Below are 17,400 nucleotides of genomic sequence, written 5' to 3'. Positions count from 1 at the left end.
GTACAGTACCTCACATCCGCTATGGTTAATTACATTGGAATGAGAATAGGTCCTGTAGTGGATGTCGATTTCAATGAGAATGAAAATTTGGTAGAGTTTGCTAGGATCTGTGTTAATTGGAATGTAGACTTGCCACTAAGATTCCAGAGGAATTTCCAATTCGCTGGAGGAGAGAACACAGTGCTAAAGTTTCGTTATGAGCATCTGAAGAACTTCTGCTCAAAATGTGGTATGCTCAACCACGATGCTAAGGAATGTCCTCTCAACCATTATGATCCACCAAATGATGATCCATCACATGACGATGGACCAAGTGACAATGATCCCGATGACCATGATCACCATCATCACTACAATGCTAACATGTTCGAATCTCCAACCAACACTCTTTAGACCATTGCTCCAGACGGTTACATTCCTGGACTTCAAAAGATGAGTCAGTCTAAGGAGTTCTTGATCTCAAAATCTGATGCTTCCGCTTCCCCAAGTGTTTTTGAAGACACAGCCTTGACTGCAGAAAGACTTCGATACTTACTAATGAAGTTTAATAAGGGAAAGGACATTGCATCAAATGGTGAAACCTCGAACCTAATGGCTAAAGATATAGCGAATGGCAATGGGAATAAGAGGAAGAAGGCTGACCTGGAACTCTACTACCAACAATGTGAAGCACAAGAAGATTTGACGGTCCTGAGTCAGATCAAGAAAAGAGGAAGGGTGGAATCTGAGGGATCTTGCAGCGGTCTGATGACGTATGGAGCCGCAGGGGGGCGGGGGCGGTTCTCCCAATGCCACCATGAGAGTCGTCTCCTGGAACTGTCAGGGCATCTGTTTGCCGCTGACTCAAAGTAGATTAAAACGCTTATGTCGTATTTTAAAACCTCATGTTCTTTTCTTGTGTGAAACTCTGAATGCTTGTTCTAGAGTTTATGACTTTGCTAATGTATAAGGATTTAACAATGTTGTAACTAAACCCCCCCCCGTTGTCGGAGTGGTGGTTTAGCTCTGATGTGGGTAGATAATGTTGCTTTATCCACTTTGTATCAAGATGAACGTATCATTGATACCCACATCAAACATAATAATAATGATTTCTATTTCTTTGGTGTTTATGGTCACCCAGTTCCAAGTCAGAGACATCATTTGTGGAATTTCTTAGAATCTATAGGAACAACTCGAGATGGCCCCTGGATCTTATCTGGTGATTTTAACGAAATAACTAACAACAAGGAGAAGATTGGAGGTCCTCCTCGAGAAGATTGGACCTTCCGGAGATTCAATCACATGTTATCAGTTTGTGATTTAACTGATCTAAAACATAAAGGAGATAGGTTCGCCTGGGTGGGTGAGAGACATCAATATACAGTCAAATGTTGTCTAGATAGAGTTATATTGAACTCCGAGTGGACCTCAGTATATCCCAATGCAGAGGCCGAATTCTTAGAATTTAATGGTTGAGATCATAAACCAATTCTTACAACAATCAGACCACTTCATCGAATGCCAAGAAAACCTTTCCGGTTTGATAAACGACTGACAGAGGTTAAGGATTTTGCTGAAATAGTGGAAAGAGGTTGGAACTCATGTAAAACAAACAATCACTACACAATCTGTGACCAAATAACTAGCTGTCGTCGCTCAATGTCAAAAGGGAAACATAGAGCAAACATAAACTCAGCAAAAAGAATTGAATCTCTGCAAAAAGAGCTAAATTTGGCCATGGAGAGCACAAACAGAGGTCACCGACGTCACATACCACGATTACAAGATGCTTTAACTAAAGCTTACCAAGATGAAGAATTCTACTGGCATATGAAAAGCAGACACCGTTGGTTACACTATGGTGGCCGTAATACAAATTATTTTCATGCCAGCACAAAAACTAGGTACGCCAAAAACTATATCTCACGTCTTCATGATTTACAACACAATGTTTATGAAGGAGATAAAGACATTGGTGATCATGCACAAAAATATTTTCTGAGGTCTACACATCTAGTAGAATTCCGGTTTCCCCAATTGATTTTGGTGACTTCCCCTCAACTGTCACACAAGAGATAAATGATGATCTAACACGAGAGTTCACAAATGAAGAAATATATGATGCCGTATCATATATTGGTGATGACCAAGCTCCTGGACCAGATGGATTGACAGCCAGATTCTTTAAACATTACTGGAACATCATTGGTACTGATGTAATTGCAGAAGTTAAAGATTTCTTCGAGACTTCTTACAAGAAAACAGGAATTAATCATACCAATATGTGCTTAATTCCTAAGATCAGTGAACCCACATATCTTTCGGAGTACATGCCTATTGCTCTCTGCAATGTCCTATACAAAATCATTTCCAAATGTTTAGTAAACAGGCTCAAAACATTTAAACACTATTGTCTCTGATACACAAGCAGCTTTCATTCCAGGGAGACTAGTTACAGATAATATCATGATTGCCCATGAGGTTATGCATTCTCTAAAAACTAGGAAACGGGTCTCACAAAATTACATGGCAATCAAAACTGATGTCACTAAAGCTTATGACAGGGTTGAGTGGAATTTTTTAGAGGTTACCATGCACCTATTTGGCTTCTCAAATAAAATGGATATAATGGATAATGGCTTCAGTACGATCAGTTAGTTATTCAGTTCTCGTAAACGGATCCCCCTATGGCATGATTGTTCCAGAGAGAGGCATACGACAGGGAGACCCTCTATCACAATACTTATTCATTCTCTGAGTTGATATTATGAGTCATCTAATCAAAACAAGAGTAGCTGATGGAGATATCAGAGGTGTACGCATAGGAAATGGAGTACCACCAATTACACATCTACAATTTGCGGATGACTCTCTCTATTTTTGTCAAGCAAATGCACGAAACTGCAGAGCAATCAAGGAAGCTTTCGAATTCTATGAATACTATTCTGGCCAAAAAATAAACACCAGTAAATCTTTAATCACATTCGGATCTCGAGTGCCAGGACAACTTCAAAACATATTGAAATCTATTCTTGAAATACCAAACCATGGTGGTGGAGGCAAGTATTTGGGATTACCAGAACAATTTGACAAAAGAAAGAATGAGATGTTTCAATACATTATTGAAAAAGTTCAGGAAAGAACATTCTCTTGGGGTGGCCGGTATCTTTCACAAGCTGGGAAGGAGATTTTAATTAAATATGTTGCTCTAGCTTTAACTGTTTTCTCAATGTCATGTTTCAAACTACCTATGGGAATTCTTAGTGAGATTGAATCAATATTACAAAAATTCTGGTGGGAGAAAGGAAACCAAGATAGAGGCATCTCATGGATAGCATGGAAGCGTCTGCAACATTCTAAAAAAGAAGGATGTTTAGGCTTTAAAGATTTGACAAAATTCAATGATGCTTTACTTGCAAAAAAAGCATGGCGTTTAATTCAACATCCAAATTCTTTGTTCGCTCGCATTTTTAAAGCAAGATATTACAAAGATGACTGTATTCTTGATGCGAAACAGAGAGCTAACCAATCTTACGGCTGGACCTCAATCCTAGAGGGACTCAAACTAATAAAACTTGGTTACAGATATCAGATTGGAGATGGTGAGTCTGTCCGTGTAAACCTTGACAATGTTACTATTACGAACCCACCAAAGCCAATTCATAGTACATCCATCGACAACAATGCCTGTCTGGGTGACCTCATTGTATCACGTGGAACATACTGTTTCTGGGGCACAGATAAAATAATTGATCATTTTACAGAGGAAGATCATGAACACATCAATCAGCTGTATCTACCCCGTAATGATCCTCCAGACAAAATTGTTTGGCACTTCACAAAGACGGGTGAGTATACAGTGAGATCGGGTTACTGGTTAGAAATGCACAATCCTACTGAACCAAATATACTACCTCCAAGGCCTCATGGATCAATAACATTGAAACAAAAGATTTGGCGTCTTAATATTATGCCTAAACTGAAACACTTCCTATGGAGAGCCATCTCGAAAGCTTTACCATCATTAACAAGGTTAACAACCAGAGGAATGAATTTAGATCCAATATGCCCAAGGTGCTTTCAAAGTGATGAAACAATAGAACACATATTATTTATGTGCCCCTATGCTGCTTCTATCTGGCAACAAACCATTATACAGGCTGATTTTTTTATACTTCTCTAACTTAGACACTGAAACTCTATTGGAATCTATTTTTGATTTTCATGAGAACAGTAACACACCATCTAACCTCAAGTTCCTTCCCTTTTGGATCTTATGGAATCTTTGGAAAACACGAAATAAGTTCATTTTTGAAGGTTCAAAGGAAAATCCAAATACGATTGTAATGCGAGCACGTTCAGATATGCGAGAATGGTGTAATCAGGTACATAAATCATCTGACAAACACATACAAAATGGAACACAAAGAAGAAGGAAATCATGGACAAGACCACCCTCCAGCTTTATTAAATGTAATTATGATGCAGCTTTTGATCCCATAACACATCAAACAAAATGTGGATGGATTTTACGAGATCATCATGGAGTTACTTATGGATGGGGATCTACCATTATTGGTTACACATCATCTCCTTTATAGGCAGAAGCAAAAGCTCTATTCGTTGCACTCCAACAAACATGGATTCAGGGATTCAAGTCAGTTATCTTTGAAGGAGACAATGATACGCTCACAAAAATGCTGAACAATAAATTATTTGATCAATCAAATAGAAAGCATCACTTTCGACATCATGTATTGGGCCTCACAGATACAAATTTGTCAATTTACTTACTCATCTAGAGATTGCAATTCAGTTGCTCATGTTTTAGCTAAACATGGTTGTACGTTTAATAATTTTTATTTTGAGCGAGTTACATCTCCAACATCTCCAACTTGGCTTTCAAGTTATTTGTATAATAACTTTCAAAATTCATTAATATAATTCATTTTTGCTGAAAAAAAAGTACATCTTCAACAAATTAAATGATCAAAAGGTGTGTTCTCCCATCTTCTTACAGCCTTTCAGTATATACATTAAAAATATTTTACTTATGTTTTGTTTATATTTTACATATGTTTTGCTTAATTATATGTAACTAATATGTTTTCAGTTTTACTATCTCGTGATTAGGCATCCATTTAAAATATATATACCTTGTACATACGCCCCTTTGTTAATATTCAATACATTCACTCCCCTTTGTATTTTTGATGAATAATTATTGAAATCTCCTTCGGTATTTCAACTTATAAGGTTGGTGTTGCTGTTCGAAAAATTCAACCCGGTGATGTTGATGTTTTGGCTCTCTCCATCGGAACCCGCGCCTTGGTTATCCGGTTGCCCGACAACATACTCGAAGGATGTCTTCAAGACTTCCTTTCTGACGACACCAACCGCTTTGTTGGTCTCCATGAAGTGCCACCCATTGTGCTAGCCAATTATTAGGTTCTGATGATGCAGCTTGGAGTTCACCTCGTTCATCTCTATCCGGTTCTGGCAGCTATAATTATAAGTATTTTTAGTTAGAGAACAATTATATTCATTTTTACTTTAATACACAAATTTCTATTTTAAATTTAATATAATAATTATTAAAATAATCTAAATCTAAATTATTAGCCACCAAAACTTTTGTCAAACATTCATCATTATGAATATTATTATTCCCAAATTTCAAAAACATTACACAACTTATGCAAAAAAAATGTTTTACATGCAAATAATCCGTTAAATTTTCTTTTTATTAGCATCCACATACAATTTTACTCTATGTTTTAACACTAAAAATATCTTCTTACACACAAATTATTTAATTGTTAGATTATGCCCTTTATCACTTATAAATGTCTCTATGAAAAAATTAAACATATTTAATGTCCATATACTTTTACTTTGACATAGTTCCTATAACCACTAAAATTATTTTGTGACATACTTTCTTTAACCACTAAAATATTTTGAATGAAATTGGGGGAAAATATCTACATGATTACAATGAGTTTATGAGCAACCCAATAAAAACAAAATTAAAAGAAAGTTAATTTACCAGAATAAAAATAAAAAATTAAATTTAAAATAAAATAAAAGCATGATAGTATATAAGTATTAGATTAGATAATCCAGATATACAAAATAGAAACTAAAATAAATAATCTTAAACTACTATAACATAATAAAATTAAAATATTGCAAAAATAATAATAAAAAACTATTGATCTTAAATATTCTTAATAAAAAAAGTAAATTCAAAAGACAATATAAAATTTTATTTTAAATAATATCTTGTAGTGTGTTTTTAGAGCTTGATTCTCTCTTGTTTTATGCATATTCATTGTCATTTAGGTTGTTTAGGTTGTATTTTTCATCAAGTTGTTGACCTTAGGTATTGGAATGGATATGTGCAAGAAAGTGAAGGATTTAGAGAGCTTTGGAGCACAAAGAGGATGAAGAAGGTGGATCAAGTTTTGGAGTCACAAAAGAATCAAGAAAATTGGTGAAGGAGTAAAAAGAGAAGGACGAGAAGACACATTAAGCATTTGCATCGACATAAGCTTGCTGATGTGGATTGTCCAGAAGACATCAATTTATCCTCAAATACATTTGTAACATCCACGAACCGATAGACGATTTTGGAGGTGGGTGTCGATTGACACCAAGGGGAATGTCGATCGGCACTAACAATATCTTGTTCGATCGGTTTGTTTTAAACAGACAAATTAGAGCGGTTTAGTTTAAGTGGACTCCCAAACCGGGTATATAAGTGAGAAGTCAACTTAAGGGTTTCAGGAAAGCCACTTTTTGTCGTTCAAGAGAGAAAACAAAGAGAAAGGAGAAAAGAGAGTGTTCTTGAGATATTTTGGAGATTTTTGGCTTGTTTTGTAAGATCTGTTCCTGTGGAATGGAGATTGGGTATTAGGAATGAAGGGGGAGCTTTCTAAAGGGTTGGACTCGTCGAAAAACTTCTTGAAAAAGAGGTGAGTGCATGACGATAACTGATCTAAGCCTGAAATTACCTTTGTTTTGCTTGTTTTATGTTGTTTGTGGTATTTTCTTGCTTGCTATGGTTGCTACATGGTTCCTACGGCTTCCTGTGGCTGTTGGTTGAGATTTGGACGGTTTGGAGATGGAGAGAAGCGGTGTTTTAACTCTCGGCTTTGAGCAGATCGCGTCTGCGGAGTCGGCATCGATTGATCCCATGTGGGTGTCAGTTGACACTAAGGGGTTGACAGCACGGGGACTTGGCGAGTGTCGGTACTAGGGTTTCCTGGTCGAGGAGGGGTGTCGGTCGATACCAAGGAGCAGCTGATACTTGCTTCCCTGTTTTTTTTTGTGTATAGCTCAGTAGATGAGAGGATTACCTCACAGAGTGTTTATGACAATACTCATGCATCTCAATTTGTGTTTGTGGTGCAGGTATAGATAAAGGTGATCGTGGAATCAAGGCGATGATGCGGAGGATGTTCTAGAGGCTTGGTTGTTTGTTCTATGCTGTTGTTAAGTTGCTAGAATAGAATGTAGTGGTCAAGAACGGTTGTTTAGGTTGCTGATTCATTGTTCTATGATTTGGTTTATGTTATTGGTTTTGTTGGTTATATGCTATTGAATTATTCATTTGGTTATTTAATTCATTGGTTTAATGTTTGGTTTCCGCGATTTGGTCTAAATGTGGTTAGGTGGTTAGTGAGTATGAGATCACTAGATTATTATTATTATTATTATTATTTTTATTATTATTATTATTATTATTATTATTATTATTATTATATTTAAAAAAACGGGTTGGTCATTTCAACAACGGGTATTTGCATCGACATAAGCTCTTTAATATGGATTGTCCAGGAGATGCCAATTTATCCGTAAATACATCGAGCATTTGCATCGACTTTGCTATCCTGATGTGAGATGCTTTCTTCCATGTTACTTTGGGTCAACCCGATTTGTTTCTAACTTTCTATATAAGTACACTAAACCTATTCTAGAGACATCTATCTTTTGTTTATGCAACTTTTAGAGTTCTTAAGCTTCTCTTAAGGTTTTTATCTAAGCTTGTTTGATCTTTGTTTACTTTTAAGTTCTTAATAGCAATATTTCTCTTTTAATCTCTATTCTACAATCTCTAACTATGATTTCACAAAGATCAAACCTCTACCTTTGTGTGATCATAACCATGAGTGATTAGATCTTTTAGAACTTTGGGCTTAGTAGATTAGGGAGATAGATGAATGATCTTTGATGTTTAAGTTTTTATTTGTATGCTTCCTTTTTTGTTTAGTTATTATAATCCTAAATAGCCATGATCAAGCTTGAATCTAGATATTAGGAATTTCATGCCTGAAAGATGTTTAATGAAATTCCGAATCAAACTTCTCAAAAGCTTTACATTCCTAGCCAATGAAAACTGATCATTAGGGTATTTTAATGGTATTTAGACTTGATTAAAATGCATGCTCATCTTGTGATTGCCTTAGAAAATTGTTGATGATTGATTGATTTGCATAGAGTTTTTATCATGGGAGTGAATTGATTTACTTAAGAGTTCTAAGCCTAAGGATTGTTACTAATTGTTTGCTTGAACATATTTGATTGATTAGCTATCTCCTGAGTCCATAACCTTGCCAAGGTTCGTTTGTTAGTATTAATTTAGAACCGTTTTTAAATTGTGTTAGCTTTGCTTTTGAATTTGACATATATCTTGATAATATTAATGGCTAACTTTGAAACAAAGATTTATATAATAACATTTGTCATGATCACGTTAATGACATATTTGACAAGTTTCAACATCTCAAATCTTGAACTTGACATATGTCATGAACTTTAATAACTAACTTTGTAATCAAAATTTAACAATTTACACAATAAAATTGATAGTTTTCCTTTTCTAAATTTTTTTGACACGTGTCGCGATCATGGTAATGACTAACTTTGAAACCAAGTGTTATGTATATCTTATTATATAAATACAAAAACAAATTAGGTTAATAATTAGAATTTAGATTTGTGACACACCGGTTTCAGACACATGCGGAAAGGTTTAAAAGAATTGATTTGGTCACTTATGTCACCAAAGTGCACTTATTTTTTCAGTCAACGGTCCTGAGAGAACTCCAGAATTAAGCTTGCTTGAGCTGCAGTAGTATCAGGATAGGTGACCTTCCGGGAAGTGTCTGTTGGAACTGTGCGAGTGAGGACAAAACACAAAAAAGATCATGTGGTGATTTGCAGGTGGTAACAAGTCTTTAAAACCTTCGGGACATAGCAAACCGGTCATCGGATATGGATGGGCTCACGAGCCTACTGGGAGGACATGAGGCCCATTAAGATAGGTGGGCTCATGAACTGGAAGTGTACGTGGGCCCACTGAGATGTGGCGGTTGGGGCGTTACAAAATTTAATATTTTTTTGAATAGAACAATAATTATAGTTCCTTGGCATTGGCTCATTTGACTTAATCTTCTATAGTTGTTGAATATATATATATATATATATATATGTTGACATGTTGTTAGTTATGTATAAACTTACTTTTTATCATAGGATTAGATCTTCTATATTTTTAAATTTTTTAGTAAAATTAGAATTGACACATGTCATGATTTTGTTAATGAGTAACTTTGAAACCAAACTTTATATAATAAAATATTTTAGGAATGCTATGTTAAATGTAAAGATTATATAAAAATAAACCGATATTAATTTAGGTAAATAGGAATCAATTTAACAAAGATATTTTAGAAATTGATTTTTTTTTCGATTTTATAGCCATATTTTAGTTAGATTTTGTGAAATTTCTAGAGATTAATCTTATAATTTATTATAACTAAAAGTGTATATTGCCAAATATATTCAAAAATGTTAATATAGATTTTGGAATGACCATGCACATAATTTTTGGAGTCCAATTAAAAAAAAAGTAATACTCTTTTTTTTTTTCTTGTAGTTTTACTTTTATGGAAAAAATAGGAAAAACTTATGTTATAAATAATAATCATGTTAATGTAACTCTAAATATAGACGCAAAAAAAAAATAACTCAAAATAAAAACGTAAAAAGATTGTAATATAGTTGGCGCAAACCCATACGTAAATGTTTCATGCCATTGGAACAATTAATCAAGTGTTAAAAACAGTTTTCCGACTAAAAATGGTTAAATTTTACAAATTACCGATTCAGTTACTTTAACTTTCTTATGGACTATCAAACCGAAATGTCCACTGAAAAAGAAAAATAACAACAAATACTTATATGGCCTGTGCAACAGATTTCAGTTTCAAAACGTTTTTAAAAACTAAATATGAAGAACAATCCAAATCCCATTTAACATTTCACCCCCAAAAAAAAAAAAATACAAGCGGAGTCCCAAAAATCGAAAGGTAGCGAAAAGAATGACTTTCAACATTCATAAATTCCTAGCAAACCTAGCCTGGTTTCTTCTATTGCACGTCACTGTGGTCTCCTACGCGGATAGGGGACATTTCGTCACAACGGAGCTGAAGATAGTTAATGGAATGCATGGCTTGAAACGGCCAGAGATCGTTTACCACTGTCAAGCTATTAACAGTGGTCTTGATTATGGATGGCGACGAGCCAAAAGGCCATCATTTGGCTCCTCCCAAAACGTACTCTTGGAAGGCGGACAAAAACTGGAGGAGGAGATTCATCGCTGTCAATTTCGGTCAGTGCTAGGTACAGCAAATGTCGATATCCGTATGACCGCCATTGATTCTGAGATGTGTAATTCTCAAAAGGCATGTGCGGTTCATGTGGTTACACCGGAAGGGATATTGTTCGATGGTAAAGAATGGGATTTTGAGGAGAGGTATCCAAGGCTTATACCGCGGAAATATATCGAAGCTAAGTGGAAAGCCTGGCCACGACGCAGCCGTGGTGGGGGATCTGGAAAACAACGTCGCTCAGGGGGTTCAGAATGATTAATTAGTGCCAATATATAATAAGGCTAAAACGTCAAACGAATGTGGATTATTGGGGTTTCATGATGAACATTATACAGTGGAGTTATTTTTATGTTTAAGGAATTTTGTTAATATTTTCTTTACTGTACAATGTTTCGAAATATTTGAATCCCTTTTCTGTTACACTTTACATTTTAGTTTGTAACTTTGTATAATTGCAAAAATATTAAAAAATTATGTTTAGTTTTAAAAAATTTCATCTTTCTGTTTTTCTGTTAATAAATTAATTATTCAGTTAAAGCTTGATCCTTCACATAAACAAGTAACACTTTTATAATTGATGCAACAAGATATTTACTTAATTTTAAAACCAGGATTCCATATTATGTTAGAATCTTTTAAAAAATATGAGTTTAGGTATTATTCTGTAGCTAGATTATTTATATGTTTATAAAATTTTATGAAGCTTTCACTATTTTATCTCTAAAATTTCGTCATAATGCAGTATTTACAAATAATGAAACATATTAATGATTTGTTTTAAATAAACAGTTTACTAAATAAATTATAGATATCAATCAATATTAGTCTTTAATTTAGTTGCTTAAAATAAATTTAAATAATAAAATTGAAATATATTTATCAAAAGGAGAAACTAATCATTCAAGAAAATTAAATTACATAAAAAGAAATAAACAGTTTGCTGTCTCAAAGGATCAGAATCATTTGACCCAAATGAAGTGTTACATCTTAATTATCAAAATGTCACTTTCTGTGGAGATTCATCAATCCATTACGACATATGGAGATAGCTTCTAAAAATTATCCACCTCCTGGACACTTGGATACTCAAGGACATTTAGAAGATATATTCAAGTTCGCAGAAGTGTGTATTGGTAAAATGCCACTATTTTGGCCGATCGATGTTTTAGCAAAAGACGCAATCAAGGATTCTACTTTTACTGTCTCTTGGATTTTCTGGATCTATGTTACATAAACTTGTGAACTTTTAAAATTATCTAATGGATAGATTGGCCGACAAAAAAAAAGTTAATAATAATAATATTGCATCTGTCTGAAAGAGACTACATTATTACAACATGTCAACGTAAACACAACCTCCAGACGTTTTAATATCGATTATGTGAAAGATTTAAGACATCTAGCTATATCGTTCATATATAGTTTGGATAAAGAATGATTAAACCTCAAACCATTTTTCCTAATACATATTTAACGGCGCTAAACGTAAACTTTGGATACAAGTTTTTAAATAAACCGATATTTTTATTAGGTAATGTCATTTTCAATGTTTAAGAAGGTTTTTGGATTATATATCTCCTAATAACTATTTCAGTACTTAACGTTGGATGGTATAATGGAAAACTAATACTGAGTACCAAACACAAGCTAAATGTACATCATGGGGAAATACTGTTAGAAGTTACAACAATAATGTTGTTGTCTTTTTAAAAATGTTTGCTGTAACAAATCAATTGGTATCACTAATTACTACATTGTTGGAGATAACTTAGGTACCTTATTATTATCATCCGACTATATACACTGATTTTTGAAATTGGTTATCTCGTTAGTAGCTACAAAACTAATTTCCTTTGATAACTTTTTTCGTTTTCTTTTGTATAATATATAAAACCATAAAGAATTTTAAGTGTCATCAAAAGAAACCAATACAAGAAAGAAAAAAGGAAGAAGAAGAAGAAGAAGAGAAAAAACTTAGAGTTGCTAATAAAGCCCTAATTTAGAGTTGGAGAAAGTTATTAGAACAAAAGAAGAAGAAGAACAAGAAGAAGAACAAGAAGAACAAGAACAAGAACAAGAACAAGAAGAAAAAAACTTTCTGTAACCAAAAAATGGAGAAAAAAATGAGAGGAGCAAATAGTGTTGCCATTAAAGCCCTAATATGGTGCCTTGTATTGCAAGGTATCATATTCCAAGGGAATTCGATTGTGGGAGACGTGGGTTTCACGTTAGTGATGAAGAACGAAATGTATGGTTTGGAACGTCCATCGGTTCTCTACCGGTGCAAGTCGTCTGGCAAATCCCTTCGGTGGCACATATCGACTCCCCACGCGGAATTTGCATGGGATTTCGAAGTCCCGCCATTTGGAACCGGCGTGGTGATCCACCGTTGCGAATTCCGGTCGAGCCAAGGGACAGCGGAAATTGAGATCAAGACGTTGTCGATGACATCGATGTTGTGCGGAGGTCATACGTGTTCATACGTCATTAGGCCGGATGGTGTATACTTTGTTGGCTTTGAGACCTATTACCCGCACAATATTTTGTTAAGATTTCTCGAGTTGGTGAGGCCGGTTGACAAGCTTGTCGAGCCATGGAAGGCGTGGTCCCCGACGCAGCTAAAAGCTTTACGGGAACGCAACATCACCAGATCACTAGGCAACGCCCCCAGGTCAGAAAATGACAAAGATGTTGAACACGAGAAAGACGACGATTAGGACAGATCATTTCTGTAATGCCGCTTACCAAAAATAGCATAGCTTTCTTTTAAAAATAAAAACGAAAGAAAGAGAAGAAAACCTGAAGAAAATAGTAGTAGTTGAGCTTTCTTTGTGTGCTATGTACAATTTTTTTTTTTTTTAATCTACTGATGGTATTGTCTTTTGTATAATGTAGTGAACTATTTGTCTCGTCCCCTTTTGTGTTAAGGACATTTATTCTATAAACAAGTTCTTTCTTTTTGATAAGATAATAAACAATACATAATCGATCAACCATACTGCACCTTTGATGTTTTGTTAAAAAACATTTATGATATCAAAATGACAAGAAAAAAGAATAAACGAACGAATTGATAAAAATCTACACTCACATTACAAAATAGGAATACCTCAAGAAGATATTAGAAACATCAAAACCAAGTTAAGACATCAGCAATGCAGTCTTTAATGTTATAGACATTGAAAATGTCTTGTCCTGAGCCACTTCTTACCATCTACAACAACCACCACCAAGGCTTCCTGGATGGAGGTGGAGGAGGAGATTTCCTGTAGTAGAAGGCTCTGTGAGCTTGAGGAGAAGGAAGATGAACAACCGGGGGTGGATAGATTGGAGTAGGAGGTGGTGGAGAAAGAGCAACCGGGGGTGCATAGACTGGAGTAGGAGGTGGAGGAGAAAGAGCAACCGGGGGTGGATAGATTGGAGTAGGAGGTGGAGGAGAAAGAACAACCGGGTGAGAATAAACTGGAGGAGGAGGAGGAGGGGGAAGAGTAACCGAAGGTTGATAAGGCGGTGGAGGAGGAGAATATAGCGGTTTGTAGTTATTGGGAGTTTGCAGGATTTTTCTGCTGTTGTTGGCTTCAGAAACTGTCAGTAAGATTGCCAAGAGAAAAACTAGGGTGAAGGAAAGTCCTAGAGACGCCATTTTTCAGGTTATTGTTGAGATTTTTGATTACACTTAATTTTGTTTCTATTTATATATAGTCCATGTAAGTTCTCTTAGAGGCTCCCCACTAACTTAATAATTAGGATTTATTCAAGATCGTAGTTTTCAAGTATATATTATTATTATAAGTACTAATGAATGTTAGTATTTGTTAGTCAACTGGTTAAGCTGGCTTTGCATTTTGTTATCATTTTAAATTTCTCTTCTTGTACCAATTGAGGCTTCCCTCTAACTAATATGCTTGATTAACCAGTAGTATTAACTATTAAGTTCTTATTAACAAAATTGTTCTTCAGTTGAATATTATCCAACTATTTGATCTTTCATGTCCATACATGTTGTAATTACCTTTCTACAAAAGCACAAAAGATAGAAGCAACCTGACTAGCTCAAAAAGGCGGTCAAGAAGCTAAACCAGATGATTAATGTAGAGCTTTTGGTTTCGAGTTATTACGAACAAATATCAACAAAGTAACTATAAAAAAATTGGATGTTATAGAATGACTTGTTCATCCCCGTTGACAGTTATATGTCTAAAAATAGTAATGAAAATGTGGATGCGAGAATAACTAAATCCTTAAGCCGTTACATGTCTAAAAATAGTGGTTCCTGTACGAACCGCTATCACCGTCCCAAAATCAAAGAAGCAAAATCGAGTGAGCAGAAAAGAAAGAAGAAAGAACAATAGAATAATTTTACACATATGGGAACTAAAAAGATTCCTGAAACCCGCAACGGGCACATTGTTCTTGTACTTATCATCACCATAATGATGGTGACTCACTCCCATGGATTTAAACTAGAGATTTGCAACGAGCTCTCGGGAAGGTACAGGAGACTTGTGTACAATTGCTGGTCCCGCGACAACGATTTTGGGTGGCGACAGAACTGGCCAGATATGATCAAGGAATGGTCCTTCGCCATGTCGCTATTCCACACCTTCTTCTACTGCCACTTCCATACAGGGTACGGGCGCGTGGATAAGCAGCTAGTAGCGTCGTGGGATATGAAAGAGCAGTGTGGGGACAGGAGCACATGCACTTGGGTTGTTAAGAAGGACGGACTATACTTGAGACATTGGAAGACCATATATTATAGTAACAAGTATGGTAATGAGAGGTGGAATGAGTATGTTCAACATGATATCCTCAAGAAATCTTGGAGCTAAATTAACAACTTGTCGATGTTGTTCGTTATGAAGATCTCGAGGATGTCGTGATTTTTCTCTGTATGTTTATATTCATGGTAATAAAACCATAAATTGTGTAACTATATATATGGTAAAAAAAAATGAGAAAGAACGTATCTATAGTATGGTGTTAATTGTACTGTGAAATGTGAATAGATCAATAGCTGGGTACACTTGACAATTGTAATCAAATGAATAACAAAAACTGAAATAGTAGATTGATGGAACCTCAGAAATCTTTTAGCTGACCCAGGGTATGTAAATCTACGGGTGCCTATGGGACCTTCTCAGCTGAATCGAAATAAGATAAGCGATTGCGTTTTGATACGCGATCTTTAGCAACAATAATGTGGAATCGATTTTTGATATTTCTCGTTTTGTAAACACATAATCGAGAACATCATGTACAAATGATGAAAGTCAGGTAAAACGAATTAATCTAGCCACTCTAACCATCAAAGTTGATACACTATATTTACAAATTGTGGGCATGATCGGTAAGTAGTAACACAAAGTGATACAAAGATCACGTCCGATTGATACGTAACAGAAAACTATATAAGATTTTTAGCTATAAGGTGGAGCGGTAAACGATTAAAAATAATGTAGAGCTGTAAAAAATAATGGTACAAAAAACGATTCAAAAACTAGAACAACACTTTTAGTAACGCTTTTCAGAAAAATCTGACAATAACCTAAAGCACATATATGTGGCTAGATCTATATGTTAAAGTACGAGAATGTTCGAGTGTGAGCATAAAAGTAAACAAGACACAAGTTTTGTTAACGAGGTTCGGATAACTTACATCCCTGGGACCAAGTTCAGAATTTATTAATGGACGACGCCATACATCTTGTGTGCATTTTTCAAGAATACTTAAGGTGCACACCTTTTTATGAAACGCTCTCTTAGTATTTATAACAATGGCTCAACCCTAGAGTTGACAACTTTCCTATTCTAAACTGGTAAACTAACATATTTAGATAACTCTTAAATAGAATTAATCCTAATTCCATAACTCGGTAGGATTAGTATAGCTTGCACCTCAAGCTATCTTCAAACTTATGCCAACATAACCTCTATCTTTATTCTAGTTTTTTGGAATCTAATTTTGTCTTTGTTCCTCGAGAAATTTTTTTGTCTAGCTGATAGCTTTGCTTTAGTCTCAGACTCTTTGTATGGTTCCAAAATTTACGTTTAATGACAACACTCTTTTGCCAAGAAAAATAAGTAACGTTTTTGTTATCATTAATCTGATTGGTAATTGTTAAAGCGGCACACCATGTATCATACCGATATAGGGTTACCAATCAAATCCGATTTTAAGTAGAGAAAAAAATCTTTTTTGAGTACGTAAAAATGGTATGACATAGAGTGGAAATTAAACATTACAAAGAATGAAAGAATTATTTTTTTTTATTTCCGCTTTTAGGAATCATTTGTGTGATTTTTTAAACAAACGCGGTATGGGTATACATTTATTTATAATGACTGACATATAATACATTTATTTTCTTAACATTAAAAATAAATAATAATAAAAACGTATTTTCTTAATTATGAAAACGTGAAATTTTTGTTTAATGCTGTGAATAACAAAAAAAAGTTGCGGAACCGCGTTACAAAAACTAAAAACGTGTACGATAACGTTCTAAGCTTTTCAACTTATCATATACCTATGTGCTAAACAATCTCAAAGAGGATGGTGTCAATTGCGGTCAAAGTTTCTGAAACAGCACATTTTTATTTTATTTTATTTTCAACTTTTGGGATTTATTCTCTGTTTTCTCTCCAAATATAGATGAAAATAGCTTCTAGTATTTCTAAATTTGGAAGCCGTAACAGTAACGGTCTAATTGCCATGTAATGCACATTATATATCGAT

At 34.7% G+C, this 17,400-nt stretch overlaps 3 protein-coding genes across 3 annotated transcripts; 2 read left to right on the top strand and 1 right to left on the bottom strand.

Moving 5' to 3' along the window:
* On the top strand, positions 12,773-13,378 carry LOC104772616. Its single transcript, XM_010497207.1, has one exon. The coding sequence runs from the start codon at positions 12,773-12,775 to the stop codon at positions 13,376-13,378; it is 606 nt and encodes a 201-aa protein (XP_010495509.1).
* LOC104771088 (leucine-rich repeat extensin-like protein 1) lies at positions 13,876-14,312 on the bottom strand. Its single transcript, XM_010495562.1, has one exon. It carries the CDS (start codon positions 14,302-14,304, stop codon positions 13,876-13,878), a length of 429 nt encoding a protein of 142 aa, XP_010493864.1. The 5' UTR covers positions 14,305-14,312.
* On the top strand, positions 14,946-15,667 carry LOC104771086. Its single transcript, XM_010495561.2, has one exon. The coding sequence runs from the start codon at positions 15,029-15,031 to the stop codon at positions 15,491-15,493; it is 465 nt and encodes a 154-aa protein (XP_010493863.1). The 5' UTR covers positions 14,946-15,028; the 3' UTR covers positions 15,494-15,667.

Source organism: Camelina sativa, chromosome 20 (assembly GCF_000633955.1).
Source record: "Camelina sativa cultivar DH55 chromosome 20, Cs, whole genome shotgun sequence".
NCBI lineage: Eukaryota > Viridiplantae > Streptophyta > Magnoliopsida > Brassicales > Brassicaceae > Camelina > Camelina sativa.
Note: the sequence above shows the minus strand (reverse complement) of the source record. Positions and strands in the feature narration are given on the sequence as shown.

Coding starts and splice junctions, on each gene's coding strand:
- LOC104772616 (XM_010497207.1), top strand. CDS start 12,773: ATGGAGAAAAAAATGAGAGGAGCAAATAGTGTTGCCATTAAAGCCCTA.
- LOC104771088 (XM_010495562.1), bottom strand. CDS start 14,304: ATGGCGTCTCTAGGACTTTCCTTCACCCTAGTTTTTCTCTTGGCAATC.
- LOC104771086 (XM_010495561.2), top strand. CDS start 15,029: ATGGGAACTAAAAAGATTCCTGAAACCCGCAACGGGCACATTGTTCTT.